Here is a 22953-nt window from a genome sequence, read left to right as displayed (position 1 = left end):
AAGGAAAATACAACATCGGGTCATGAATAATTAGATCTCAACTTCGACAAACGTTTCGCTCAACGGTATCGAGTCCTTCATCGGGGGCAACTATACATTTTCACCCGTCCCCTCACCCCAGCTCTGCTTTAGAGGGTTATGTATTTCCTACTGGTATGAGTGATATAAATAAGGGAGGATATTTGGCGAAGAAGGCCGACCAAGAGAAAGGAGCAAGAAAGCAACGGGGGGTTGATCAAGCAGCGAGATAGAGATCAACCAGATGGCTAGTGGCAATTACTTCAATCCTAAATACTAGAAAGAATCCGCAAACTATTCTCTAGGTTAACCCAGGCACGTATGGTATATCCTCCTCATTCCCACCCGCGCACTCCCTTCCATTCCATATTGGTCAGTCTAGGTACTTTTGCCCCTCGTCTTCCCCATCCATGCCAAATTTGCCCAGACAAAAAGTGCAGGAAGCCATCGCTTGCTCCAACGCCGATGCCTCCCAAAGGTTCAGAAAAAGCCAAAGCCAACCCAGAACGGGTTCTCGCAAAACGAGGAAAGGAAAAACAAAACAAACCATGATCATCATCAACCCCCCGTCACTCAGATCATCGATGGATCGATGGATCGATCCATCTATCCCCATCAATAAACACTCCCCCTCAAACTCCGATCCTCCCTCTCCTCCCTCGCCAACACCTCATCCGCTTCATCCGTCATCTCCCGCGTCACTTCATCCGACCCACTATCATCATCATCATGTCCATGCTCACACACCGCCAGCTTGTTCACCGCCACACTACTACTACTATTGCCGCGCGTGGTGGTGACAGCACCCTTCTTCTCGCCTTCACAGTCCGCCTCGTGCTCGCCATCACTGCTGTGGTGGTCACCGAGCCGGTTGGCACGCGTACCGCGGCCCATGCGAGATTGTTCGCGTTCATGGCGGTGTTGTTTGTGGTGGTGGTAGTGGGTGTGGTTGTGGGGACGGTGGTGTAAGGGGATGGCAGACGTGGGGATGCCGAGGCCGGCCTTTTGTTTCTGTTGGGTTGGGGTGGCAGTGGGAGAGTCGCTGCTGGGTTCCTCGTGGTCGCTGACAGGGTCGGCTGAGACGGTGATGTTGGTCGTGATGTTGATGGTGGTGGAAGCAGTGGTGCTAGTGGAGGACGGGGTCAGCGGTGCTGCGCCGGGACGATGGCGATCGCTGTAGTCCCCTTCGGAGTCATCGGCGTCGTCGCTGCCCGCACTGTCGTGGCCGCTGTAGCTGCCGCCGAAATCGCGGCCTACGTGAAGCGGGACGGGCTGGAGCGGGCGCGGCGGGACGTTGGGGCTTTTGATCCGGGACCGGAGACGGTCGTCGACGGAGATGTACGACGGTGTGCCGTCTGGGCTGGATACCACCTCGTCGCGCGCCTTGGTCACGTCGATTTGCGGTCCTCCTGTGACATTGTCGGGCTCATAATCCCCATCTCCGTCTGTGGTCCCGGTCAGGAACCGCTTGGCAGCCGGCCGGCGGCTGACGAGGAGCGTATGGCTATTGCCCGTTCCGTTGAAGGAAGGGTTGACGATGCCGTGTGTAGACCCGGGCGTGCCTGCGTGGCTGCTGTGCGTGGGCGTACCACTATCACTGTCGCTGACTGCAGGAACGCTCGCCGTAGGGCTGGGCTCCTCGTTTACGGCAGCCAGACCGACAGCGTGATTAGAGATGAGACTGTCGCTCTTGACGAGGTCAGCCAGCGTCTGGCGGATCTTGAAACTCTTGTCATGGTCACAGCCGTTGGGACAGCCTCCCCAGCGACGCCGGACCTCGAATGTACCGGCGCGTGCCAGCGTGAAAGCGTCCTTACTTTTGCCGTGCTCCTTGCCCGCCTTGCCGTTCTGGGCGTCCTGGGCGTCCGGCACAGGTTTGCCGGCCTTCTCAGCTTGCTCCAAAGCACGCTCCCGCTTGAGCCCCGACCATGTCCGCAGATTGTTTTCTAGTATGTACTTGCCGCTGTCATCGTTGCGGCGCATGATGAGGAATTCACAATGGTTCACGTTGCGTAGGTCCTCGAAGTGCTCGACGCTGAAGTGGTACCACTTCATGAGGAAGACGCGGGACATGAGGCCGTGGGTAACTAGAGCACCGCGAAGTCAGTCACCGCATTAACTTAGGAACTTGGTAGATAGCCACTCACCCAGCACGCAAACACTTGCAAAGTCATCCTCCCCAAACTGGCGCCACAAGCTCTCGTTGAACCCACTCACACGGTCATAGGCATCCGCCGCACTCTCACCATTAGGAATACGGTAAAAGAAGTGCCCATAATCAGCACGCTCCTGCCACATGCGCTCCATCTCAGCACTACACGGCTGGAAGTTGCCAAAGTCCTGCTCGCGCAGCCGCGGCTCCTCGTACACCTTGATATTGTCCCGTTGGAACGGGCTCGTGGCGGGCTCGTCACTGGTCAACGTGGCCAGGATGCCCTCGGTGGTCTCACGCGTGCGGCGGTAGGGGCTTGTGAAGAAATGTAGGGTGTCGTCCTCGCGCAGCAACGCCCGCAGGCGCCGGCCCGCGTCGTACGCCTGCTGCCATCCGTCTTGTGTAAGCTTGACCCGGTGGTCTGGGATGGTCTGGTGGATATCGCGGTTTTCTACGAGACGGGGAAAGAGAGAACGCAGTTGGTTAGCGCAAAGCTCGCAGTTAGTTGCTGTTTGTCGTCTACTTAGAAGCTGGGTCTTGAGAACATACTGTTGCCCTCTGATTGGGCGTGGCGCACCAAGATAATGAGCCTTGGTCTCCCCATGGCGGATAGATTGTTGCGAGTACAATGTGATTTGGTACTAGGTCTGTCGAGCAAATTCTCGATGGTCGTGTGCTCGGCTCAACAAAGGAATAAACCGGGTGCAAAGGGGTCAGCCCTCGAGTTTCAAGGGAGCCGATCGCGGGGCACTGGCGCAGCGGCAACAAAGGGTAGCAGGGAGGGTCTTCAATGTGGGATCAAAGCAAAGCAAATCCCTATCGGGGCAATTCGGAATGGATTCAGAGCTCGTGAGGTTTTTACAAGGTAAAGTGCAAAACAGACATGCTTGGGAAGCAAAAGAGCGGGAAAGAGATGGTTGAGATATGCGATCCTATTTCAGAGCCTGGTCGTAACAGTGTCGACTCATCCAGAGTACCGGGTCAGCTGCCCCAACGCCTGTGTCTGGTCTTTGCCTCTTTGCCTGCGGTGTGTGTTCCTGGGACACCGTTATTACCAATGCCCAGGCCGAGAGAGGCGTTCCAAGATTGGATGGGTTGGGCGTTGGTGCCCCGCGGCCCCACCAAACAAGGCAGGCTCGCAGGGCTCGGCTAGGCTAGCGGGGCCCATGCAGCGTTCTGGCGCTCGGGTTTGGGCGGTGGAGGGCGCTTCTGGCGTTTGAGAGCAGCCGGGGGCACAGTGGGAGAGTGGCACAGTGCGCTTGTAACCAACTGGATGCACCTGGGCGGCGCTTCGCCGCACGAAGCTGCAACTGCCATTGCATGAGATAACAAGCTGAGCTGCGACAAATGCTGGAAGGGACGATCGCCTTCCACATTTCCCAGTTCTCGAGTTCGAAGCAAGAAAAAAAAAAAGAGACCGGCGTCGAGTACCGGGCTGCAGGGGGGGTTCAGGCCTTTGCGGCTGCTTGGGCTGGAACTGGCCGGGTGCCTGGCACTAGGCGAATTCGTCATATGACCTGCAAGGTCCCAACTGATTGCCGCGGGGCTTGTTCGGCAGTGACCGCTTGTCGCTTGCGCCATCTCGGAAGCGCCCTGCGCCATCATTGGCTGCCCTTTGAGACGACAATCACGGCGGCTGCAATGGGCGCGACTAAATTTTGAATGGCATTGGTTGTTGGCAAGCAGTTGTTTGCCTCGAGTGGACATCAAGTTGAGATGGAGGGTAAACAAAACGAGGCCGAAGCTTAAGGTAATTGTGGCTAGTGGGTGTGGCTGAGAGAGCATGGATAAAAATCTGAAGCTGTCATGCCAAGGCGAACGATTGCCTTCGAAAGGCGGCCCCACTTAAATTTTACTTTCGAGGCTGCCAAGCTTGCCTGTCGCGTTTCCCAACACCACACGACCGCATCGCAACATTCATCACCAAGGCTACCAACCAACCCACAAAGCCGCTCTTTTCCATCGCATCAACACCCGCCAAAATAAAACAAAAAATATCCATAAACCCACCCAACCCCCAAAAACAACACCAACCCAGCCACAACAATGTCCACCCGGCCGCCCCCCGCCAAAAAACGACGCGCCCTCTCCCCCCACGCCTCCCACGCAACCCACCTCGCAGCGCTCTTCTCCAACCCAACGCAAACCATCTCCCTCCCCCCGCCCGTCGCCTCCGACGGTTCCTCAACCCGCAAACCACTGCCCCCGCCCCCCGAAATCGTCACCAACGTCCAGGGCTCCTCGGCGGGAGCCGGCTCGGGGGAGTTCCACGTGTACAAGGCGGCGCGGCGGCGGGAGAACGAGCGATTGCGGCGCATGGATGAGGATTTGGCGAAGGAGAAGGAGGCGGATGAGTTTGAGAGAAGGCGGGCGGAGAAGGCGAGGGAGGATGAGGAAAGGACAAGGAGGAATCGGGAGAAGAGGGATAAGAAGAAGAGGAGGGGGAAAGGGGGGAATGGGGGTGGTAAAGTGGGGGATAAGGGTGGAGTGAAGGGTGATGGGGAGGATAAAGGGGAGGAGAATAAGACGGAGGTGGCGTCGGAAGGGAAAGGGGAGGATGATTTTGATACCAATGGGGGGAAGGAAAATAAGGGTAAGGAGGGGTCCGCGGCGGAAGAGAAGAAAGAAAGTGTGCCTGCTGCTCCTGCGGATGGCCCGGGGCTGGTTATCCACGACGACGACTAAGTGGGCTACGAGTATCACTGTACACATACATCAACTTTAGAACGGCGTTTTGGGGGAACAATTACAGCCAGCCGGCCAACTTTTTTAATCTACCAGACAGACATGGCCCTTATGTTCTTTCTTGATTTGTTTCTTTTTTATTCTTGACTTTGACAGGGGTATTATGGCAGCCGTTATACCACCAGGGCCGAGTCGCCGCCCTACTCGTCCGTCCCACCACCGCCGACGCCGACACCCGGTTGTAGCTTCTTAGCGCTGCAGATGTCGTCCACCCTGAGCAAAAGACACGCAGACTGTACGAGAACAAAGTTAGCATACTGTCCATTATCAACAAACCACCGGTTCTCCGCATCAAAACATACCTCAATCGCCGTCTTCATGCTCTGCACCTTGATCGCCTCCGGCTCCCAGACACCGTAGTCCTTCATGTCAACCAGCGCACCTGAGTCGCCATTGACACCCCACGAGCTCTTGCCCTCGGCATGCTTGGCGCGCAAGTCCGTCAACACACGGACGGGGCTCTTGCCGGCGTTCTGGATCAAGGTACGCGGGATCACCTCGAGGGCCTCCGCAACAGCCTTGTATGGCCACTGCTGCACGCCCTCGATGCTGCGCGCCAATTGTGCTAGCCGCACCGACACCGCCATCTCGGTCGCGCCACCGCCGGGCGACAGGCGCGGGTGGAACATGACGTTCCGCGCCACGCCCATCGCGTCTTGCAGGTTACGCTCAATCTCGTTGAGGACGTCCTTGGACGGCCCACGGAGGAGCACCGTGCATGCCTTGGGCGACTTGCACTTGGTCAGGAAGGTGAAGTACTCGTCGCCAATCTTCTCGATATCGAACAACCCGCATTCAGTGCCCACGTCCGACTCCTGCAGGTCCTCTACCCGGTTCACGATGGTCGCACCGGTTGCCCGCGCTATCCGGTTGTTGTCTGTCTTGCGTACCCGCCTCAACGCCGTCACGTTGGCCTTCATCAGGTAATGTTGTGCGAGATCTGGGACATGTGAAGTTAGTAATCAGTGAGAATTCCATCCGCTCCATTGGACGAGACGTACCCGAAACACCCTTTTCTGTGATAACGAGATCCGGCTTCACAGCCAGAATGTGCTCGCACATGGACTTCACTTGCTCCTCCTCAATCTGCAGAATTCGGTTCCAGTCCTCCTCCTTCGTGACCTCAATGTTGGTCTGCGACTCGCCCTTCTTGTACTCAAGCGGGCAATCCAGCAGCACGATACGCGGGTTCTCGATGGTGCGGCGCATCTTCGGGTGAGTGATATCCTTGTTGAGCATGACGCCGTCCAACACGCGGCTGTCCTCGATCTCGCCGCCAGGGACCTTCTCAACGCGGGCGTACCGCTTGATGTCGACCTCTCGCTTGCCATTGCCCACCTCCCACGTCACAGTACGCACCGCCTGGAGCGCCAGGCTGCACATGAGGTCGGACCACCGCGAGACAAACTTGGTGCCGATCGAGGAAGAGATGAGCTGCTGCATCGCCTTGTCGTCGTTGATGTCAATCGGGAGCGAGATGTCTTCGATGATCTGCAGCGCGTCCTTGAGCGCCCGCTTGAAGGCCGCAATGATGACCACCGGGTGGATGTTACGCTCGAGCTGGGGCAGCGCCTGCGCCAGGATTTCGCCCGCTATCATATTCCACAACAGTCAGTACTCCATACCCAACCACATCGCACATATCCACATGCCCGCCCCCATAGCCAAACCACCATGTACAACCCCATCTTGATGAAAATGAGTACGCACCTAAAATAATAACCGTCGTTGTCCCATCGCCCACCTCCTCGTCTTGTGTCCGGCTCAGCTCGATCATGCTCTTAGCCGCGGGGTGCGACACCTCGATCTCGCGGAGGATGGCGTGCCCGTCGTTGGTCAGCACGATACCGCCCATGGGGTCAAGCAGCATCTTCAGCATGGCCTTGGGGCCGAGGCAGGACCGGATGATATCGGCGACACTGTCAACATAGCAGCGGTAAGTACACGAATATGTTTAAAGGGGGGTATCTGTTCCCGCGTGAAGTGTTTCGATTCTCTGGGCGGATAGCACCGCGTCCGTGGTGTATCGGTGAAGGAAAGGGGGGGCTATGATCAAGAAGGCGGGGCAGTGTGTATTCGGGGACGACGAAGCGTACGTTTTGGCGGCGGCGATGTTAGACAGCTGGGCTTTCCTGCCCGTCTGCCTTTCACCGCTATTGGTGTCTAGAAGAAAATATAACGCGTCAGCCAGGTGTGCCCATCTCCATGCGGAACAAACTCCCAAAATAGCGGGGGGACGAAGCCAAACATACTCATCACCAAGACAGGGGCCTGCATCTTGCCTGTCGTTGGGTTTTCTTCTTTGGCCTAGGTGGGTGGTGCTGGGGAGGACTTCGTGTTTAAATGGGAGTTCCCAAAGAAACCTAGGAGACGGATAGGGAGAAAGGGATGAAGTAGGTGACGTGGGAAGGCACCGAAATTATTTTATGGGGTTGATGCTAAGTAGCGGCGTTCTGGTGTTGTCGGCCCAGGCAGCTCGCTCCAAAGGTGGGATGCCCCGAAAAGTTCAGAGGCCAGCCCCACCCAAGCTCTCCCCCCACCAGGGCCTGATGTGGGGCAGCGGATCAACACAACTTCCGCACTCAGGACCATCAACAAGACGGGGCCTTCAAGGACGAGACAGAACCGTTCTTGCGTTCGAGGAGTTGAAACATGTACGGCAATAGTGATAGCTCGTCTACCTAAACGTGAAGTATTTTATCTATTCCGGCAAAAAATCGCCAAGTCTAGACGAGTTAGTTACGCTAAATTAAACAAGTAATTAATCAAACACATCTACAGAGTATCTGAAGCACAGACAAATATCTTCAAGTGAGATTACATCAGTCACGACATCCAAATCTCAGGGCATGCTCAAGCGGACTCCAGCAATGATCAAACTCCATTCTCATAGCTCTTGCTTCATACATGATCTTCACCACACCCCTTTTCCCACACCGGTAACAACAGCCAACGCTCGCTAATAACAACCAACCCACACTCGTAACGCTCCACCGCGAAGCAAAACTCACTCGCGCCCCATGGTATCAACAACACAGCCGCAAACTCGAACTTCCCCTTCTCACTCGACTCCAAAACACTCCCAACTCTCAATTCAACATCCACACCAAACATAAGACATCAGGTCTCAATCCACTGGTATCTACCATCTCGAAGTACCCATATATGCCAAAAGGTAAGAAAAAAATGTACGCGAAGGAAGGACAGAATTTGGTAAGAAGCCGGTTGTCCAGGTCGACCCTCGGACGTGAGGAATCCCGAGAAAATTAGGTGACGGTAACATTTTCTCCATAAACGCCGACAGAAACTGACAATAGAAAATAGCAAAACGATGGATGCTGTTGCTACAAGACTCAACACCGCATCAACTCGATGGCTGATTAGAAATTCTGCGAAATACCCGCCGTCTGCTGCGGGTAATGAGATGGGCTCTCGATCCGGGTGTTCCGTCGAGCCGTCACATCCCGAATCACAGGCGATCCACCGGCGGCAGTTGGCTGTCCGTCGTATGCGTTATCCGAGTAAGGGTTCCCGCCGGCGTACTGGTCGTAGTACTGGTTACCCCCGGCAGGGTTGCTCCCACCATAGGCAACGCCAATGGGTCCATCGCCAGACCCATCAGATCGCGCGGCGGCGCTGTACGAAGACGAAGCGTTGGAAGGTCCGCGACGCACGTCGGCGCGGTTGTTCGCAGCTGATGGCCCCATGGCGCCGAGGATCTCGCCTTCCGGCGACGGCGGCCCCTCGTTCATGAGTGGCTCGGCAGAGCGCGCGTCGACGGTGCCGCGGGTGGGCGACGCGGGGTCAGAGTAGGCGGCAGCACCGCCCGACATGGTCGTGGACGCCTTCCGTCCGGTCGAGCCGCCGAACGCGGTGGAGCCCCAGCCGCGGTATCCGGACGAGTTGTCCTCACGCATCTCGAAAGTGGAGTCAGCGACGGCGGGGATCGTGGGGTCCGAGTTGGGGTTGTAGCCATAGTCTTCGACCTCCTTGCGCCTTTCCTCCTCCGCGTGCCGTTGCTTCCTCTTGCGCCACAAGAAAATACCGACCAAGACCAGAATAGCGACAGCGGCAATGGGGACCACGACGGCTACGGCGATTGTCCCGTTGTTCCCCAGACCACTGCTCGGGCTGCCGCTCGGGTCGATAGCAGAGCCGGTAGTTGAGGTAGGTGGTACCGAACTTTGCCCAGTGGGCGTCGGGCTCTGCGAGGTAACCGTGGTATAAACGGTGCTAGTTGGCGGGCCATTCTGTGATGAGGAGGATCTTGATGTTGGTGGGGGTTTGGTGCTGCTCGATGATGGGGGTGGGGAAGAAGAGCTGGTTGAAGACGAAGACGAGGAGCTACTCGTTGAAGTGGGCGGCGGCGGCGGCTCGGAGGTTGATGTTTCACTCGAGGTGCTCGTTGGTGGCGGAGGTGGAGTCTGGGAGGTTGTTGTGGTTGATTCGGGTGGCGGCGGTGTTTGCGACGTTGTGGTAGATTCGGGGGGAGGAGGCGTCTCCGTGGTACTCTGGGGAGGGGGTGACTCAGTTGACGTTGGCGGTGCCCCCGCCTCGCCGTCCGAACCCGTGTTGTTGTTCATTGCAAAGTATTGGCGTTTTAGCCGGGGAAAAGTCCTGTAGAGCGGTGGTGACATGTTAGTCGAGATGTGTGCGACATGGAATCAACAGACGACGCATAGCAATGCATCCGCGGGACGGACAATCAATGCAGCTATATTGGCTTTGCAGATCGACACTCGTGGACCTGCAGCACGAGGGGCCGCTTGTGCAGCTACTGCGGGCCGCTTCAGACTGAGACAAAGCGTCTCAAAAACCACGGACCTTTAGGCGATGGCAAGGCCAACGATGACGGCGAAAGGCGACAGCGCTCGACGCTAGAACGGCCGGCCTGAAGGGTGACGGCGAGGGTTGGGTATGGGCGCAGAGAAGGCGGTTGTTTGAGGAACAGAGCTGCGAGCGTGAATGGATTGGCTGAGAAGCATACGCAAGCAGCTTGGCGTCTGGTCGCTTGAGCCGGTTGTCTGCGCGACTGGCGCCGCTAGGCGGACAGAACAAGCGCGCGCTCGTGAGAGGCAAAAACCTTACTTAGCGCGTAAACGGGCGCGTGGAGACAGAGCCACTACGTGAGCGCTCCAAATGTGGTTGTCGTCGATGAATAACTTTGCGGACTCGTCTCAAAGTCGAAAGCAAGAGGGAAAAGATGACAAAAGAAAGGTAGGAAATTGAGCCCGGCTTTCTATTTCCGCCCATGGGAGCAGCAAAGAACAGGGTGCGCTTGGACGAGGGCGTTGCAAAGAAGTTTAGCGTGGTGAGCACGAAAGCGGGCCACACTGCTGCAGGGGTTTCTGGGCTGTGTGCCGTGAAGCAGCCAGACAGACAGCGAAATGCTCGCAGGGCAAATCCGGCAAAGCGGGCAAGGACGACCTGCGGGCGATGATGGCCGGCCACACACCAATCGTCTGGCTGTCCCACCTCACTCAAGCCCCATCCATGCCCAAAATTCGTTACGTTGCTTGTGGCGGGACCTGACGTGCGCTGTTGATCAGTTCCTCGACGTCTTGCCCTCGTGTTCCAGCAGCTGATCGGCAACTTTCTCTTTTCAAGATGCTGCCGTTGTTCGCAAACAAAAAGACCCTGCCAAAAAAAAAAGTCCCCTCACAGCGAATCGGGGTTCGGACGGGGCGGGTGGCCCCTGTGCCAATTCGGTTTGGCTCAGTGGGTCTTGAATTCAATATCGGGACAAAAAAGGACGAGAGACCCGAGTTTCCACGGCGGATAAGGGTCAGACAATTGTTCGAGCTCAGGGTTAACTTTCGCGTAGAAGCTGGAGAGAAGAAAAAGACATTTCGTCCTCCCAACCATCAAAGCTGACAGTGACGCTGAGTAACCACACAACTTCCAGCCGCAAACTGAACCCAATCGTCCAAACAGTTCAACCAAAAGTCCATCCGATCATTTTCTTTAAAAAAATCCTGTCCGCTTGGATTCCGAATGCGGGGCAAAGAGCATCCAACAAGGGTGTTCCTTTCACTTCTGCTCGATACCGTTGGATTTCTCAACCTTGGCCGTTACCAAAAGGATGAAAAACTGGGAAACCGTTTCGTTTTGTCGTATTGTCCACCCGTTGCTGTCACTCACTTCGGTGCTGGCCGAGAGAGGCCGCCAAGGATACCTCATGAATAAGCCGAGCAAGCCGGCGGCCCGATCCTTGGCAACAAAGGACACATAATTCCTAACCGAATAATCAGTAACAAACAGGGCGACAACCACAGACAACAAAACAAACCCAGTGCTTCCCAGCTTCCCAGCCAAGCAAGCTGGGGAGGACGGGGGGCAAGATCTCGTGTTCAAGCGCACAAGTGGAGGCTGGTCCCAAGTGCAACCTTAACAGGGGAGCCACGGAGCATGTCGTTGCGTTGCGGCTGTGCCACACTGCACCCAGCCATCGTCCCATCCCGTCTTTCTTGGCAGGCATTGCGATGTCACTCATCGAGGAGGCCAACGACTTCGCCAGTGTCACCACATTGGCTGAGGATATGCCGTAGTTACGTGTCGTGTAGTGAAGAAGGCAAGAGCCAATGCCATCTTTAGGGCTGGTGTTGCTAAAATTGTAGTGTAACAACGTGTGCTTAATATGGCTTTTATCTACGCCGTAAACGCTAGCTATTTGGTGATGTACTTACGAAAAGAAAATATTGCAAAGAGAGACTACTCCATTGTTGAGTCCCACCAAGATTTATCTATTTTTCAAAATACTTGTCAATGAAACTAGAAACATATCAAGTGTATTGAACGCTATATTTTATATCTTCCTTTTCCTCCTCATTTCTTTCAACAGTTTTCATATTTTGCTTTCTCTTTGATGCCTTTTTGTTCTTATTTTTCTGTTTCTCGTGTTTCTTCCTTCTTTCGGTTTGTGTTCATGTATTTGTCCCTTTTCTCCTTTCCTGTCTGTCTCTCCCTCTCTCTTCAAGGTCCTTCAGTAGGTATACGCAAGCGAATCGAGAATATTACCGGTACACCCGGGAGTGTTTATCATTCTCCAGAGTCCAGAGTTGGTCTCGGGATAATATAACCACAACATCATACTCTTTATATCCCGCCAACTCTACCACGGTATCATGTGAGTTCTAGCTAACCCAACATCGACCAACTAGACACGTATCCCAAATTCTACCCAAACCATCAAAATCACCGTACATCACTCTCCACCCCCCCTACTTCAATCCAAACCCTTCACTCTCCTCCACCGCCCTCCACAACACATCCGTAAACCTCTCCTTCTCCCTCTCCATCTCCGTTTCACCCTCTCCCTCCCCAACCCCATCCAAACCTAGTCCTGATATTCCAGTGTTCACCCTCACCCGCCACAACCCCACCGAATTAAAACACGTCCTCGCCGTCGGAAACCGCCCACACTCCTCTCCCAAACAACTCACGCGAATCGCCAGGGAAGCCGCGCCCAGCGCCGGCACGCGGTCGCTGCCCGTGATGAACGCGAGTAAGCGCCGTTGCCGGGCTGGTGGTGCGGAGGCGAAGGCGGACCAGAAGAATTGGAGGGTTGGTTCTTCTTGTTCTTGTTGTTCGTTTGTTTTTGTTTTGGGTTTCTGATTTTGGGATTGGTGGGAGGATGAGGTTGACCAGCCTTCGTAGTGGGCCGCGGCGCGGAGGGCGTCGATGTCGAGGGGTCGCTGGTCTGAGCCGGCTGAACCGCGGACGAGGATCTCGATTTCCTCGGGGCGGAATAGAGACAGGGCCGAGGTGGAATGGTTGCTCCCAGAACTGGCACTGCCACTACTACCGCCACCGTTACCGACCGCGAAAGGTACGGTACTCGCACCACTCCCGCTGCCCCCCGCAACCCCCCCAGCACCATTAATGCTACTTCCACTCCCACAAACAGTATAAAACCCCCTCTTAAACGGCTCAAACTGCCTTGTAACAGACGTATCCAGCATATACCTCACATACGCATCGACATACTCTTTCCGGTTCGCATTCGTGACCGCCCTCCGTTCCCCGCCAGGGCACAGCGGCACCCTCTCGACGGGGGCCCCATAGCGCACAGTATCCACCGCGAAGTCCAGCCCAAACACCGCTTCGACGTCGTCCCCTTCGTACTCGAGGAGCTGGCGCAAACCACGGGCTAGACGGGGGCGGTACTCGGCAAGGTCATCGAGGGTGTAGGCCATTGGTTGACGGGGCTGGGAGAACACGGGGGGCGTGGCTGTGGCCGGGGAGATAGCCGCCGTGGTGTTGTTGGTGGTAATGGCGGTGGTGGGGAAGTAGGAGTTGGGAGTGTACGAGCCAGGGGTGGCGGTAATGGTTCCATTCGGGGTGGTGAGTGAAGGAGGGGAGAAGGACGAAGGAGAGTGGGAGTGGGTGGCCGAGGAGAGCGGAGCAGCGGCAAGGAGTTTGCGGAAGGCAAATGGGGGGAGGGCAACGTCGAGGATGGTGGAGTTGTAGATAGCCAAGCCAAGGACGACGCCAACGAGGAAGAACTGCTCGGATGGTTCGAGCGAGTTAGGGTTGAAGTAGCAGTAGTTGGAGTCTTCGTCGTAGAGGAACATGCCTAGAAGGAACAGTCAGGGTTAGGGTCGGTAATGATGATACAACGTTCATCCGACAGGGGCAACCATACCATGATCGGGATTAAACACCTCCCTCACCAACAACAAAAACCACTCCTTCCTCAACCCACCCGCATCCACCCCTTCCTCTCCCTTGAAAATAATCCTCAATCCTTTCTTGATCTCCTCACCACCACCCCCGATCACCTCGCTAACCGCCTTGAGACTATCCTCCACTAAACACTCCCGGCGGATATTCAGCACCAGAAACTGCTGCACCACCCGGTTGGTCATGATACTGTCGAAAAAAGCATCGCGCGCCTTGTTCTCCATTTGCCGACGGGCATCGTGCTCCAGGATTTGGATCTTGGCCCCAATGCTGAGCAGAAAGGGGTGTTGACAAAATGAGAAGCGGCCTTGTCTGCGCTCTGACGCTTCAAAATCACCCAACAGGTCGGAGTCGTCTAGGAGTGTCATGTAAAAGTCACTGGTCGGCAGGATCTGGCCCGGGGCTTGGACTAGCTCCCGGTCTTGGTTGTTACTATTGTTGATTGTGTTATTAGGCCCATCCCCATGATGATGATCCGTCATTGTGCCGCCACGGCGCACGTGGCTGGCATTGTTCGCGGCAAACAAAAAGGCCAGTACCTGCGCGGCGGCTTTGATCTGCCAGTCCTCTTGATAGACCACCTTCTTTTTCTTCTCCTGCTGTTTCTTGGCACGTTGCGAGGGGTTTGACGATGATGAGGATGGACCTAGTGCAGCGTGGAGAGCAGCCGGTGAGTGGCTGGGACCTAGATTGGGTATGAGACCGCCCATGTAGTCGATCTGGGTCTCCTGCTTCTTTTCACTCTGGCGAATCAACCGGTAGGCGAGAAAGCCAGAAACGAGGTCCTTGATTTGCACGAAGGCGTCCTTCGAGTACCGCGCAAACCAAACAACGAGGTGGTGGTGGCACTCCGCAGGGGTGTTGGAGAGGAGGCCGACGATGCGCTTTATGATGACAGAGTGCCGTCCCGAGACAGGCCCGGTTCCCCGCGGCGGGGCCGTCATTGTTGCCACGGGTGTGTATTTATCGCCGTAGGGTCGGTAGGAGGCGTGGAGCAAGGGGTTTTCTGCAACGATGAGAAGAAACCGGAGTTCCTGAGGGTCCGTCAACCGGCGCCCTGGACGTTTGAGAATCGTCTCCGACGCTTTGAGCAGCGCTTTTTGTGCATGCTCCTGGCCAATATGGATTTGGGCCTCGAGACGTTGAAAAGTTGCAGGCGACGCAGCAAGGCTTGCGTCTTCAGCCACCAACTTTTCATACACATCGGGCCACGACCGTGCCGCGTCAACAACTGCCTTATACCAGTCCTCCACCCCCGACCAGTCGATGTGCGGGCTCCGCAAGCTCACTATCGACCGACCCTGTGGGCTCCTGTTTGATGGTGTCCGGGCAGGATGTACCTTGTCATGGCCAGTCCACCAAAGGCCGTTCTCAGCAAAATCGCCTAGAAGTAGCAGTTTTGGATCCAGCTCCGGGACGGGATGATTTGTGCTCCGGGTTTCCCTGCGCGCGAGGGCATGTTCAGAAGGGCGGCGCGGTTTGGGAACAGGGCTGCTGTTGTGGGCCGGCGGTTGGCTCCTGGGGGTCAGGAACGACGAGTTTAGACACTCAAACGAGGTAAAGCACCGAATAATGTAGTCTTCCAACGGCCTGAATATCCTTTTGGCTCCATTATTCGGACAAGGTGCTGACGGGGGACGATTCTGTCCACCAGCTCCATGAGGCGATAAGTCCTGATGGAGGGGGGAACGCTTCTCTGAAGAGGTTGAATATGCTTTGGACGATGGAGTACCGGCCCAGCTAGGAGCGCGACGATGCGCACCCAGATGGCGCGGAGGACCGGGGCTCAGTCGTGGTTCGAAGTTAAGGGAGGCTTTGGGCCGCAGTGTTGTTGTACCACCTGGAGCTGGTGGTGTTGGAACCCTGATTGTGATGTGGTCTGGCGAGAGGAACGAGGATTTGGGTGGGGACTCATTCAAAGGAGTGGTTACACCCTCTGGATTCTTGAGAGCCGAGGTGAGAAATGAACGCAAACATTGCTCGATCAAGCTCTTGGTGTAACTGAGCGATATAGCCTTGTCTGTATCTTGCCGCATTAGCCATCACCACACAAACTTGCCTCCATCTCCCCTTTAAAAAAGGGTATTTTCCATACCTTTTGAACTTGCCTGCTCCTCTATGACCTCCCCAACCTCCTGCGCGCCGGGGCTCTCCCCCGGGCCCGCCTCTCGACTTCGAGGCTGCAAGTCGTTGACGGTTAGACAAATCGTGCACCGAAACATCTGCAACTCTCTCGGCCATCGCACCAACGACGCACACGTCATACACCGGCCCGTAGCGAAATCCCTGCTCCCCGCCGACGACCCGTTCCGATGGCCGCGCGATGCTGGTGCAGGTCCGCTGCCCTTACTCGCCCCAGCTCCAGCTGCCCCGGCGATTCCGCCCTCCATAGCAGAACCCGACTCGGAGGAATCGTCGAGATCGGCCATGGGATTGGGACTGCTACCCGGGCCCGTCTTCTTCTTTCTTCCCGAAAAAAGTGACGGGAACGGATGGCTCTGCGAACGACTATGTCCGGACCGTCCTCTAGTCTTAGACGATGTCTGGCGGCTTCGGGGGTGGAGCCCTTCGTCAGACGAGCTAGAGTCGCCCTGGAGCTGATGGTTTTGCATGGTGTCCCAGACATCGATTTCTGAGACTCGAGAGGCGCTTCGGTACCGGCCTGTGATGGTTGGCCTGGGTTCAAGTGCTGTGGGAGGCCCGACGGGTCGGGCAGGCACGGAAGCTGCTGGGGATAGTGTTGTCGGTCTGTTCTGCCCGGCCTGTCCCGTACGGGAGTTTAAGTGTTGGTCCTGAACAGGCCCAGGGTCTGCCCAGCGGTACAAACCGGACCACGGAGCCATGGTGATTGTAATGGTGGTGGCCGTCCGATGGAGGATGGAGGGGCCGCGTATTTCATCTGATGCCCCTGTGGTTCTGGGCGTCTCATGCGGGAATGGGAATCATCAGTTATGAAGGGCGGCAGGGTGTTTCTAACGGGGAACACCTAGCCTAGGCACAATGGAAAGGTTAAAAAAGTTGGAGGCGTCGGGAGTGTGGACAGTGACTTTAGCAGAAGTCGAGTGAGGTTGAAAAATAAATGTGTCGCCAGCCGTCAGTTGTCGTTCCTGGTCCCTTACACTCCGATGTGGGATGGCGCTTCCAGCCGCAGATGCAATGTGCCAAGTGCATCAGGCAGACTGCAGACCGCAGCACGAGCACCTCGGGCAGCCCAACACACGAACCTCCTCAGAATCCCAGCCAGTGACTAAGCATCGGCCGTGCAATCCAGACAGGGTTGAAGACGTTTGACGGGCGATGGTGTTGGCGTCAAAAACGATAATGGGGGCGAGATGCAAACCAACAGGGAATGGCCCAAGAACAGGTCCCAACGCATTCATCCAATGTCGACCAGGTCGTCGGGTTTCATCCAGACGTGGCTGCTTCGGTGACCGGGAAAACGGGGACGGACGTTCGATTCTAGTCTCGTCCGGGGGGGTTGTTAATGGATACAAAGACCGGACAAATTGCTTCGGAGGTTGCAAGTAATGATTCTGTCTGTCTGCAGGGAGGTGTGTTTGTTGGTCGGATCAATTGCCCAAGCAGCTTATTCGACCTGAACCAAAGCGAGGGCTGGACATCGGAAGCAGGGGGATGAGGTAGGTCGGTCGATGCCGTGCGTCGGTCGGTCCAGCCAGTCGGTAACGTTCAGCCAAGCTCCCAAGGCGTCGAAAAGTGTTGGGAGTAAAATCGTAACCGAAAAATAATAACAAACCTCAGTCCAACTCTTCCCAGACAGGGGCAATTCCAGATCCCAAGCAGCCGCTGAGAACTGTCCCGAAACCGACCATCTTGCCTAACGCAGAAAACCCACCCCCACAAGCCTCCAAACAGTCACTGTCAAGCACAGCGATCGGCAGGAACACAAACTGAACCAACCCCGGAACCGGAAACCTTTCCCCAATTTTGTTCGTTCCTGATGGCCGGACGTTCGCTATCCTTGATATCGGACGGTAAGTTAATACGAAGTACGAGTGAGGGACCAAAAAAAAAAACCAAGACCCTCCCTGGGCAGATTTCTTGGACGGTACGAGTTAGGGAGGCACAGGAGGGGTTGCAGTGCATCTCCCCAGGGCTGCAGCAGAACCCCCGGGCCACACGAGAGGCCGGGCGGCAAGCGGGAAGGACGGGCGCCCCTGGCGCTTGCCCTCTGCGCATCCACAACATGGAACTGCCTGGATCCCTGCAAGGGCTCACAGGCTTGGGTCTTGCATACAGTATCCATACCCTGAAAGAAACACTGTAGTTGACGGCAACACAGGCACGACCCCTATCTTGCTGATGTCATACCTCCCCAAGGACAGTCACTGAAAGGAAACACAGATACAGAGATCTGACCCTCTTCTATTGGTATCACTACAAAAGGGCTCACAAGATAATAAACATCCACCCCCCGCCCTGGGAAGTTTAAAGAAAAAAATCAACGAGAAAAGGAGATAGTAAAGAACAACAGACAACAACAACCACATCACACTCCACCGCCCCCAAAATGTCCCCGTTTCTCCCGCGGCTGAAACTTGGCAATCCTAAAGCCTGATGAAATCTCATCTTTTGCGTGACGATATCAAGCCTCCAATTTTTTGTTGCGTATCTCATCGCGAGCGCCGGGAGTCGAGCCACCCAAACAAAGACAAGAAAAAGGAGGTCACAATCCATAAAACTCCCATCCATCGCCCCCATTCCCAAAGCCGCCACCGGTGCCCTGATTCATATCCCCACCTCCATCACCTCCAACTCTATCTTGATCCCCAATTGTCGGCGCGAATTCATTTCTCCATTCCTCCGTCAGTCAGAGCTCATCCTCTTCGAGTTCCGACGGCTTAAGCAAGCCGCCCACCTTGGCACGGCGCTCGTGGTCAGCCTGTCGGGCGTCGCGCTCCTGTTGCTCCTTTTCGACAAGGTACAGCTCGGCATTGTCGCCGGCAAACTCGCGGAGCGAAATCAAGAAGTCGCGTAGTGCTAGCCGGAACTTGTCGTACTGTGTGTTGAGCGTGAACAGACCCTCAACAAAGGAGGTGATTTGGGCACTGCGAGCCTGGGATTAGCTAGGTAGAGAAAAGAGACCACTGTAGAAAGACATACGCTGTGAGGTTGGAAAACGCATTCTGTAGCAGGTTGCTGACAAAGTTGCCGAGGAACTCGCGGTTTCCTGTGCCCTGCTGCGCCTGGTCGGGTTGGTAGATCGGGCCCTGAATCTTGGGCTGCGTGCCGTCGGCAGGGTGGATGAAGAAGAACAGGCGCATCAGGAGCATTGACTGCGTCTTGAAGCCAGCCTTGTGGTCCTGGTCAGTTAGTACGAAGAAGACGTCCTGCAGGATCGTAATGAAGAACTGGTTGAAGAAGGCGTTCGAGGTCTGCACATCGGTCTTGTCGGCGATGTTGTTAATCAACTCCAGACACATATTCAGACCGGCAGTCTCGACGTCGCGGTTGTCGTGCTTGCTGGCCCACAGGCAAGAGTCGATCACGAACTTGAATTGTCGGTTGTCCAGCTTCAGAAGGGCTGTGGGAGAGTTAGAAATTGAACGGATCAGACGAAGCCGGGGAAGTTTGCTCACCTGGGAAACACTGAAGGTTAATGGCGCGAAGGAGGTTGAAAAACTCCACGCGGTGCTCGGGGAACTCAGAGAAATCCTTGTTAATCATGTCCAGGGTGCACTCAAACACATTCTCCATGATAACCGGCACTTGGTCCTCCATAAGGCCCTAAAGAAAACGTTAGCTGATGCAAAAAATCGGTTACTCTGGAAGTTCAACGTACAGAGAGCTTGGTAATCATGGCCGTCATGGCCTTCAAGACTTCAGCATCGCGAGCCCCAGGAACGTTGCGACTGTAGTCAACTAGAACAGAATCTAGTAGCTGGGGGACCACTTGGGTCCTGACGGCCTGCAGATCCTCCGCCTTGTCGATGAAGGTCTCAACGAGCTTGAGAATCTCCTTCTTGATGGTCCGAAGACCGCGGACCTTAGGCATCTTCGTGGCAATCTCGCCTGAAATCCGGTAAGTGAGCATTTGCTACATAAAGGGATGATAGGAATGGGCGACCAACCTTCGCGAACAACTGCCTCAGAGATGAGCTGGCTCGTTGCGGCATACATCTGCAGCATATCGTTGTACAGCCGCCCAAGCTGGGGGAAGAAGTACGACCCAATTGACGAACAGGCCGACACGTTGGTCTTCATAATGTTGCCAATAATCTTGATGGTGTCGGCGTCTTGGAGGACGGCGGGGTTCATCGTCGCCTGCTTGATAATCTCATCCCAGGCCGTGTTGGGGATGGCCATCAACTCGGATAGGAGGCGCTCCTGTTGGTTCCTGTTACCCTGGGCAGCCACCATATAACCACACGCTTCGTAAAACGTGTGAACCTGTTGGGGTGTCAGGTCGCAAGTGATCTTGCCAAGGCTGCGGATGATCTCCTCGATGAACGGCTCGGTCTCGCTGGGTTGGAGCGCAACGAAGTGGCGTCGGCATTGCTTGGCGATCTTGATGAAAGTATCGCAGGCCATGTCCTGGACACCTAGTGCGAGTTAGTACAACACCTGCTCGAGGGAAAGGGTGATCAGAAACATGCCTTCATGGGACTCATGCATAAACTCAAAGAGCTTGTTGACGACCGTCTTAAGGAACTTCCAGTGCGCCTTGAGAAATCGCGGGTATTGCCCCACAATGTACATGATATTGCTGGCAACCACGGCTTTGTTGTCCTTGCCGCGCTTCATCTCGGTCAGACCCAGGAGATCCTTAATGACCGTGACCAAGAACCGCTTCTCCGTTTCCTCGTTCATGGCAAGCGAGATTGAACCGATGGCCCAGCAGAGTACGTTGCAGTTGTGCCACGACCATTCAGTTCCGTCCACCTGTCGGGCCAGCTTTTCCGTCATGATTTGCTCGGTATCGACCACGTCCAGATGGGTGAGGTAAACCAGGCATTCGCGGATCGTCTTGTATAGCTGGACGGTGTCGGTCTCCTTGACGAACTCGCGGACGATCTCACCCTCCTCGTTCTCCACAATCAACACTTCCTCAGGTCGGACCATCTTCTCGATCATGACCACACGCAGGTTAGACAGAACCTCGTTGTATTTATGCTTTCGGAGAGGGTAGTTGGTGAGTAGCGCCGGGTTGGGCGCGCCGCCACCGCCCATCACTCCGAGGGACATCGAGGTGAGATCGGAAATCGGGAGTGACTGCATCTCCTCATAGAGCTCCTGGACGAGCTTCAGCCAATAGTCCAAGCAGATCTTGAAAATCTCGCGGTCATCGATCTGGGAGATTCGAATGAGGTAGAAGTGGCCGTGTGTCAAGAAGTCTCGGTTCGGGAGGTTCTCAATGAGCTGTGAAACTGGTCAGTAATGTTTTCTAAAAATTCAGCAGCGCAAATTCCTCAAGAAGCTCACCGGCAGGTGCATCCCATAAAAGTTGCACAAGAATAGCGCCAAGTTTTGAATGAACTCCTGGTCGCGGGAGTTACTCTGAGGGTATGTGGTCTTGAGATCCATATCCAGAGGGATGATGTTGGAAATCGAGGTCAGGACCTCGGTAAACATCTTCACGAGTTGCTCGTCATAGGTGTTGATCTGGCCAGGTCCGCCCGTCTGGAGTCCTCCGATTTCTGTCAAGACCTGCAATGTGATGTTCCGAAACTCTGGTGCCTCGAGGAAGCGCGTTCGAAGCGTCTCGATCAGGGGCGTTTCGAAGATGTAGCCCAGCGGAATCCAATTGCAGAAGCGAAGCAACGTCTCCAGGGTGGCCTTAATAAGGCTCGGCTGGGAGGCGCTGTTGAGAATCTCCTGGCAAAGCTGGAAGATCTGAGAGAACTCGGCGCACATTGTCGTCTTGAGGTTGCGCGTTTTCGCCGACGTCATTTGCTCGGCTGAATAGTCGAAGACCTCCTCGGACAGGAGACGTAGGATAATCATGTTGTTCTCGCAAACGGACAAGCTCGAGTGGCAGGCGGAGATGATCTCGTTGATGAAAGTGGGCCAGTTGTGAGGCCATTCCTGCTTTAGGACGGAGACGAGCACGAGATTGAGCTTGTTGAGAAGGGTGCGGTGTGCCTTGAGGGCCTCTTCGCTATTGGAACACTGCAGAATATACTGCACGACGAAGTTCCGGATACCTGCAATTTGTCAGCCTGCCATGGTCCCTGCCGGACAGTATATTTGAGATATGCAAACGCGGGCGACCTGCCTTGACACTGGTCCCGCGGCAGGACTTTCCATCTCGTCATAATCACGCTATCGAGAACCTGTAAACCCAAAACTGTTTTGTGTGTAAGCGAGCGTATAGTCGACCAGTCCCGGCCCGAGGGGAAAACGAACATTTGGTTTGCTCATGAGTCGCGTTCGACAGGATGTCGTCCACCATGAGCCACGCATCCGGGTCTTCTTTGAACTAGTAAAAGGTTAGTCCAGGCAAACGGGACGGCGACCGATTCGACGGCGGGTGGACTCCGAGGAACATGCCTGGTTCAGAGCGGCTTGAGCAGCTTTTTGCTGTTGTTAAAACCCAAATATGTTAGCTGTCTATTTTTCTCAATTCTGTTATCGCCAGCTCAGCTGGGCGGTTAGCAGGCCTCCCACCCCATAATGTACATACCTGTTCGCCGCGACCTTCATAGAAGGCTCGGACGGTGGCGTCCAACTCCTCGATGGAGACGGGCATGGTGACACGCCTTGATGTGTTGTCGTGTGCGGAATCTCGAGTCGGGAAGCTGGCCGGGTAGTGCGGACCAGTCCGCGCAGGATGGGGAAAGGGAAGGAAAGGAGGATATTTTGGTGTTGCGGGGCGAGGATAGAGCGAAAGGCCAGTCGGGTTCTGCTGCGCGGGGTTGGAAAGTGCAGAAAGGTTTTGATCGCGGGGTTCGGGTACTGGAGGGCGGTCAGGGTCTTGAAGGAAGGTTAGGTTGAGGGCTGGATGACGGAAGCAATGGAAAAAGAGATTAATGTAAAAGAGGTGAATCGGGTCGAAAGCTCCAAAAGGCCGAACCCCACCAGCCTCTCGATTGTTGCTGGAACCCCGCCCTGCAGAGTTGGCGCCTGGTTGCGCTGGCGCTGGGGAGCTCCAGCGAGGCTCCACTGTGCCGGGTTGCCAAGGCCACTGTGAGCCTCAAGTCACTGCAGACCGCCGGGGAAGAGGGGTTGCCCGTTTGCGCGAACCACTTCTTATTAATTATTGCTTCGCCAGCAGGCCGACATGTTTATTTACTTTACTGCTCGTGGCACCCGCCCTTCAAAGAGTTCCATCCTCAATCCCCTCCCACCCCCAGTGATAGAAGAACTTCATAATACTGCGGTCAAATTACTTTTTGGGA

At 55.5% G+C, this 22953-nt stretch overlaps 6 protein-coding genes across 6 annotated transcripts; 1 reads left to right on the top strand and 5 right to left on the bottom strand.

The window, feature by feature from the left end:
* Positions 1 to 633: 633 nt before the first annotated feature.
* On the bottom strand, positions 634 to 2774 carry C8A04DRAFT_15963 (histidine phosphatase superfamily; the record flags this gene model as incomplete). Its single annotated transcript, XM_062778681.1, has 4 exons — positions 634 to 1866; positions 1891 to 2105; positions 2166 to 2621; positions 2720 to 2774. 4 exons carry the CDS (start codon positions 2772 to 2774, stop codon positions 634 to 636), a joined length of 1959 nt encoding a protein of 652 aa, XP_062632703.1.
* Positions 2775 to 4216: 1442 nt separating this feature from the next.
* On the top strand, positions 4217 to 4855 carry C8A04DRAFT_33210 (PRKR-interacting protein 1; the record flags this gene model as incomplete). Its single annotated transcript, XM_062782372.1, has 1 exon — positions 4217 to 4855. One exon carries the CDS (start codon positions 4217 to 4219, stop codon positions 4853 to 4855), a length of 639 nt encoding a protein of 212 aa, XP_062632702.1.
* A 200-nt stretch (positions 4856 to 5055) lies between these two features.
* C8A04DRAFT_33209 (T-complex protein 1 subunit gamma) lies at positions 5056 to 7192 on the bottom strand (the record flags this gene model as incomplete). Its single annotated transcript, XM_062782371.1, has 6 exons — positions 5056 to 5148; positions 5218 to 5855; positions 5917 to 6507; positions 6626 to 6834; positions 7012 to 7078; positions 7168 to 7192. 6 exons carry the CDS (start codon positions 7190 to 7192, stop codon positions 5056 to 5058), a joined length of 1623 nt encoding a protein of 540 aa, XP_062632701.1.
* Positions 7193 to 8295: 1103 nt separating this feature from the next.
* C8A04DRAFT_15966 (uncharacterized protein) lies at positions 8296 to 9498 on the bottom strand (the record flags this gene model as incomplete). Its single annotated transcript, XM_062778682.1, has 1 exon — positions 8296 to 9498. One exon carries the CDS (start codon positions 9496 to 9498, stop codon positions 8296 to 8298), a length of 1203 nt encoding a protein of 400 aa, XP_062632700.1.
* Positions 9499 to 12135: 2637 nt separating this feature from the next.
* Positions 12136 to 16440, bottom strand: C8A04DRAFT_40818 (uncharacterized protein; the record flags this gene model as incomplete). The annotated part of the gene is made up of 5 exons (XM_062785073.1): positions 12136 to 13490; positions 13560 to 14898; positions 14938 to 15623; positions 15693 to 16259; positions 16425 to 16440. The coding sequence occupies 5 exons, from the start codon at positions 16438 to 16440 to the stop codon at positions 12136 to 12138; spliced, it is 3963 nt and encodes a 1320-aa protein (XP_062632699.1).
* A 1985-nt stretch (positions 16441 to 18425) lies between these two features.
* Positions 18426 to 22304, bottom strand: C8A04DRAFT_40817 (CRM1 C terminal-domain-containing protein; the record flags this gene model as incomplete). Its single annotated transcript, XM_062785072.1, has 11 exons — positions 18426 to 18663; positions 18719 to 19139; positions 19195 to 19342; positions 19398 to 19627; positions 19687 to 20157; positions 20212 to 20974; positions 21038 to 21759; positions 21831 to 21902; positions 21962 to 22034; positions 22106 to 22135; positions 22239 to 22304. 11 exons carry the CDS (start codon positions 22302 to 22304, stop codon positions 18426 to 18428), a joined length of 3234 nt encoding a protein of 1077 aa, XP_062632698.1.
* Between the last annotated feature and the right edge of the window lie 649 nt (positions 22305 to 22953).

This window comes from Dichotomopilus funicola, assembly GCF_033296635.1.
Source record: "Dichotomopilus funicola strain CBS 141.50 unplaced genomic scaffold C8A04scaffold_117, whole genome shotgun sequence".
In the NCBI taxonomy this organism is placed as follows: Eukaryota; Fungi; Ascomycota; class Sordariomycetes; order Sordariales; family Chaetomiaceae; genus Dichotomopilus; species Dichotomopilus funicola.
This window is presented reverse-complemented; position numbering and strand designations above follow the sequence as displayed.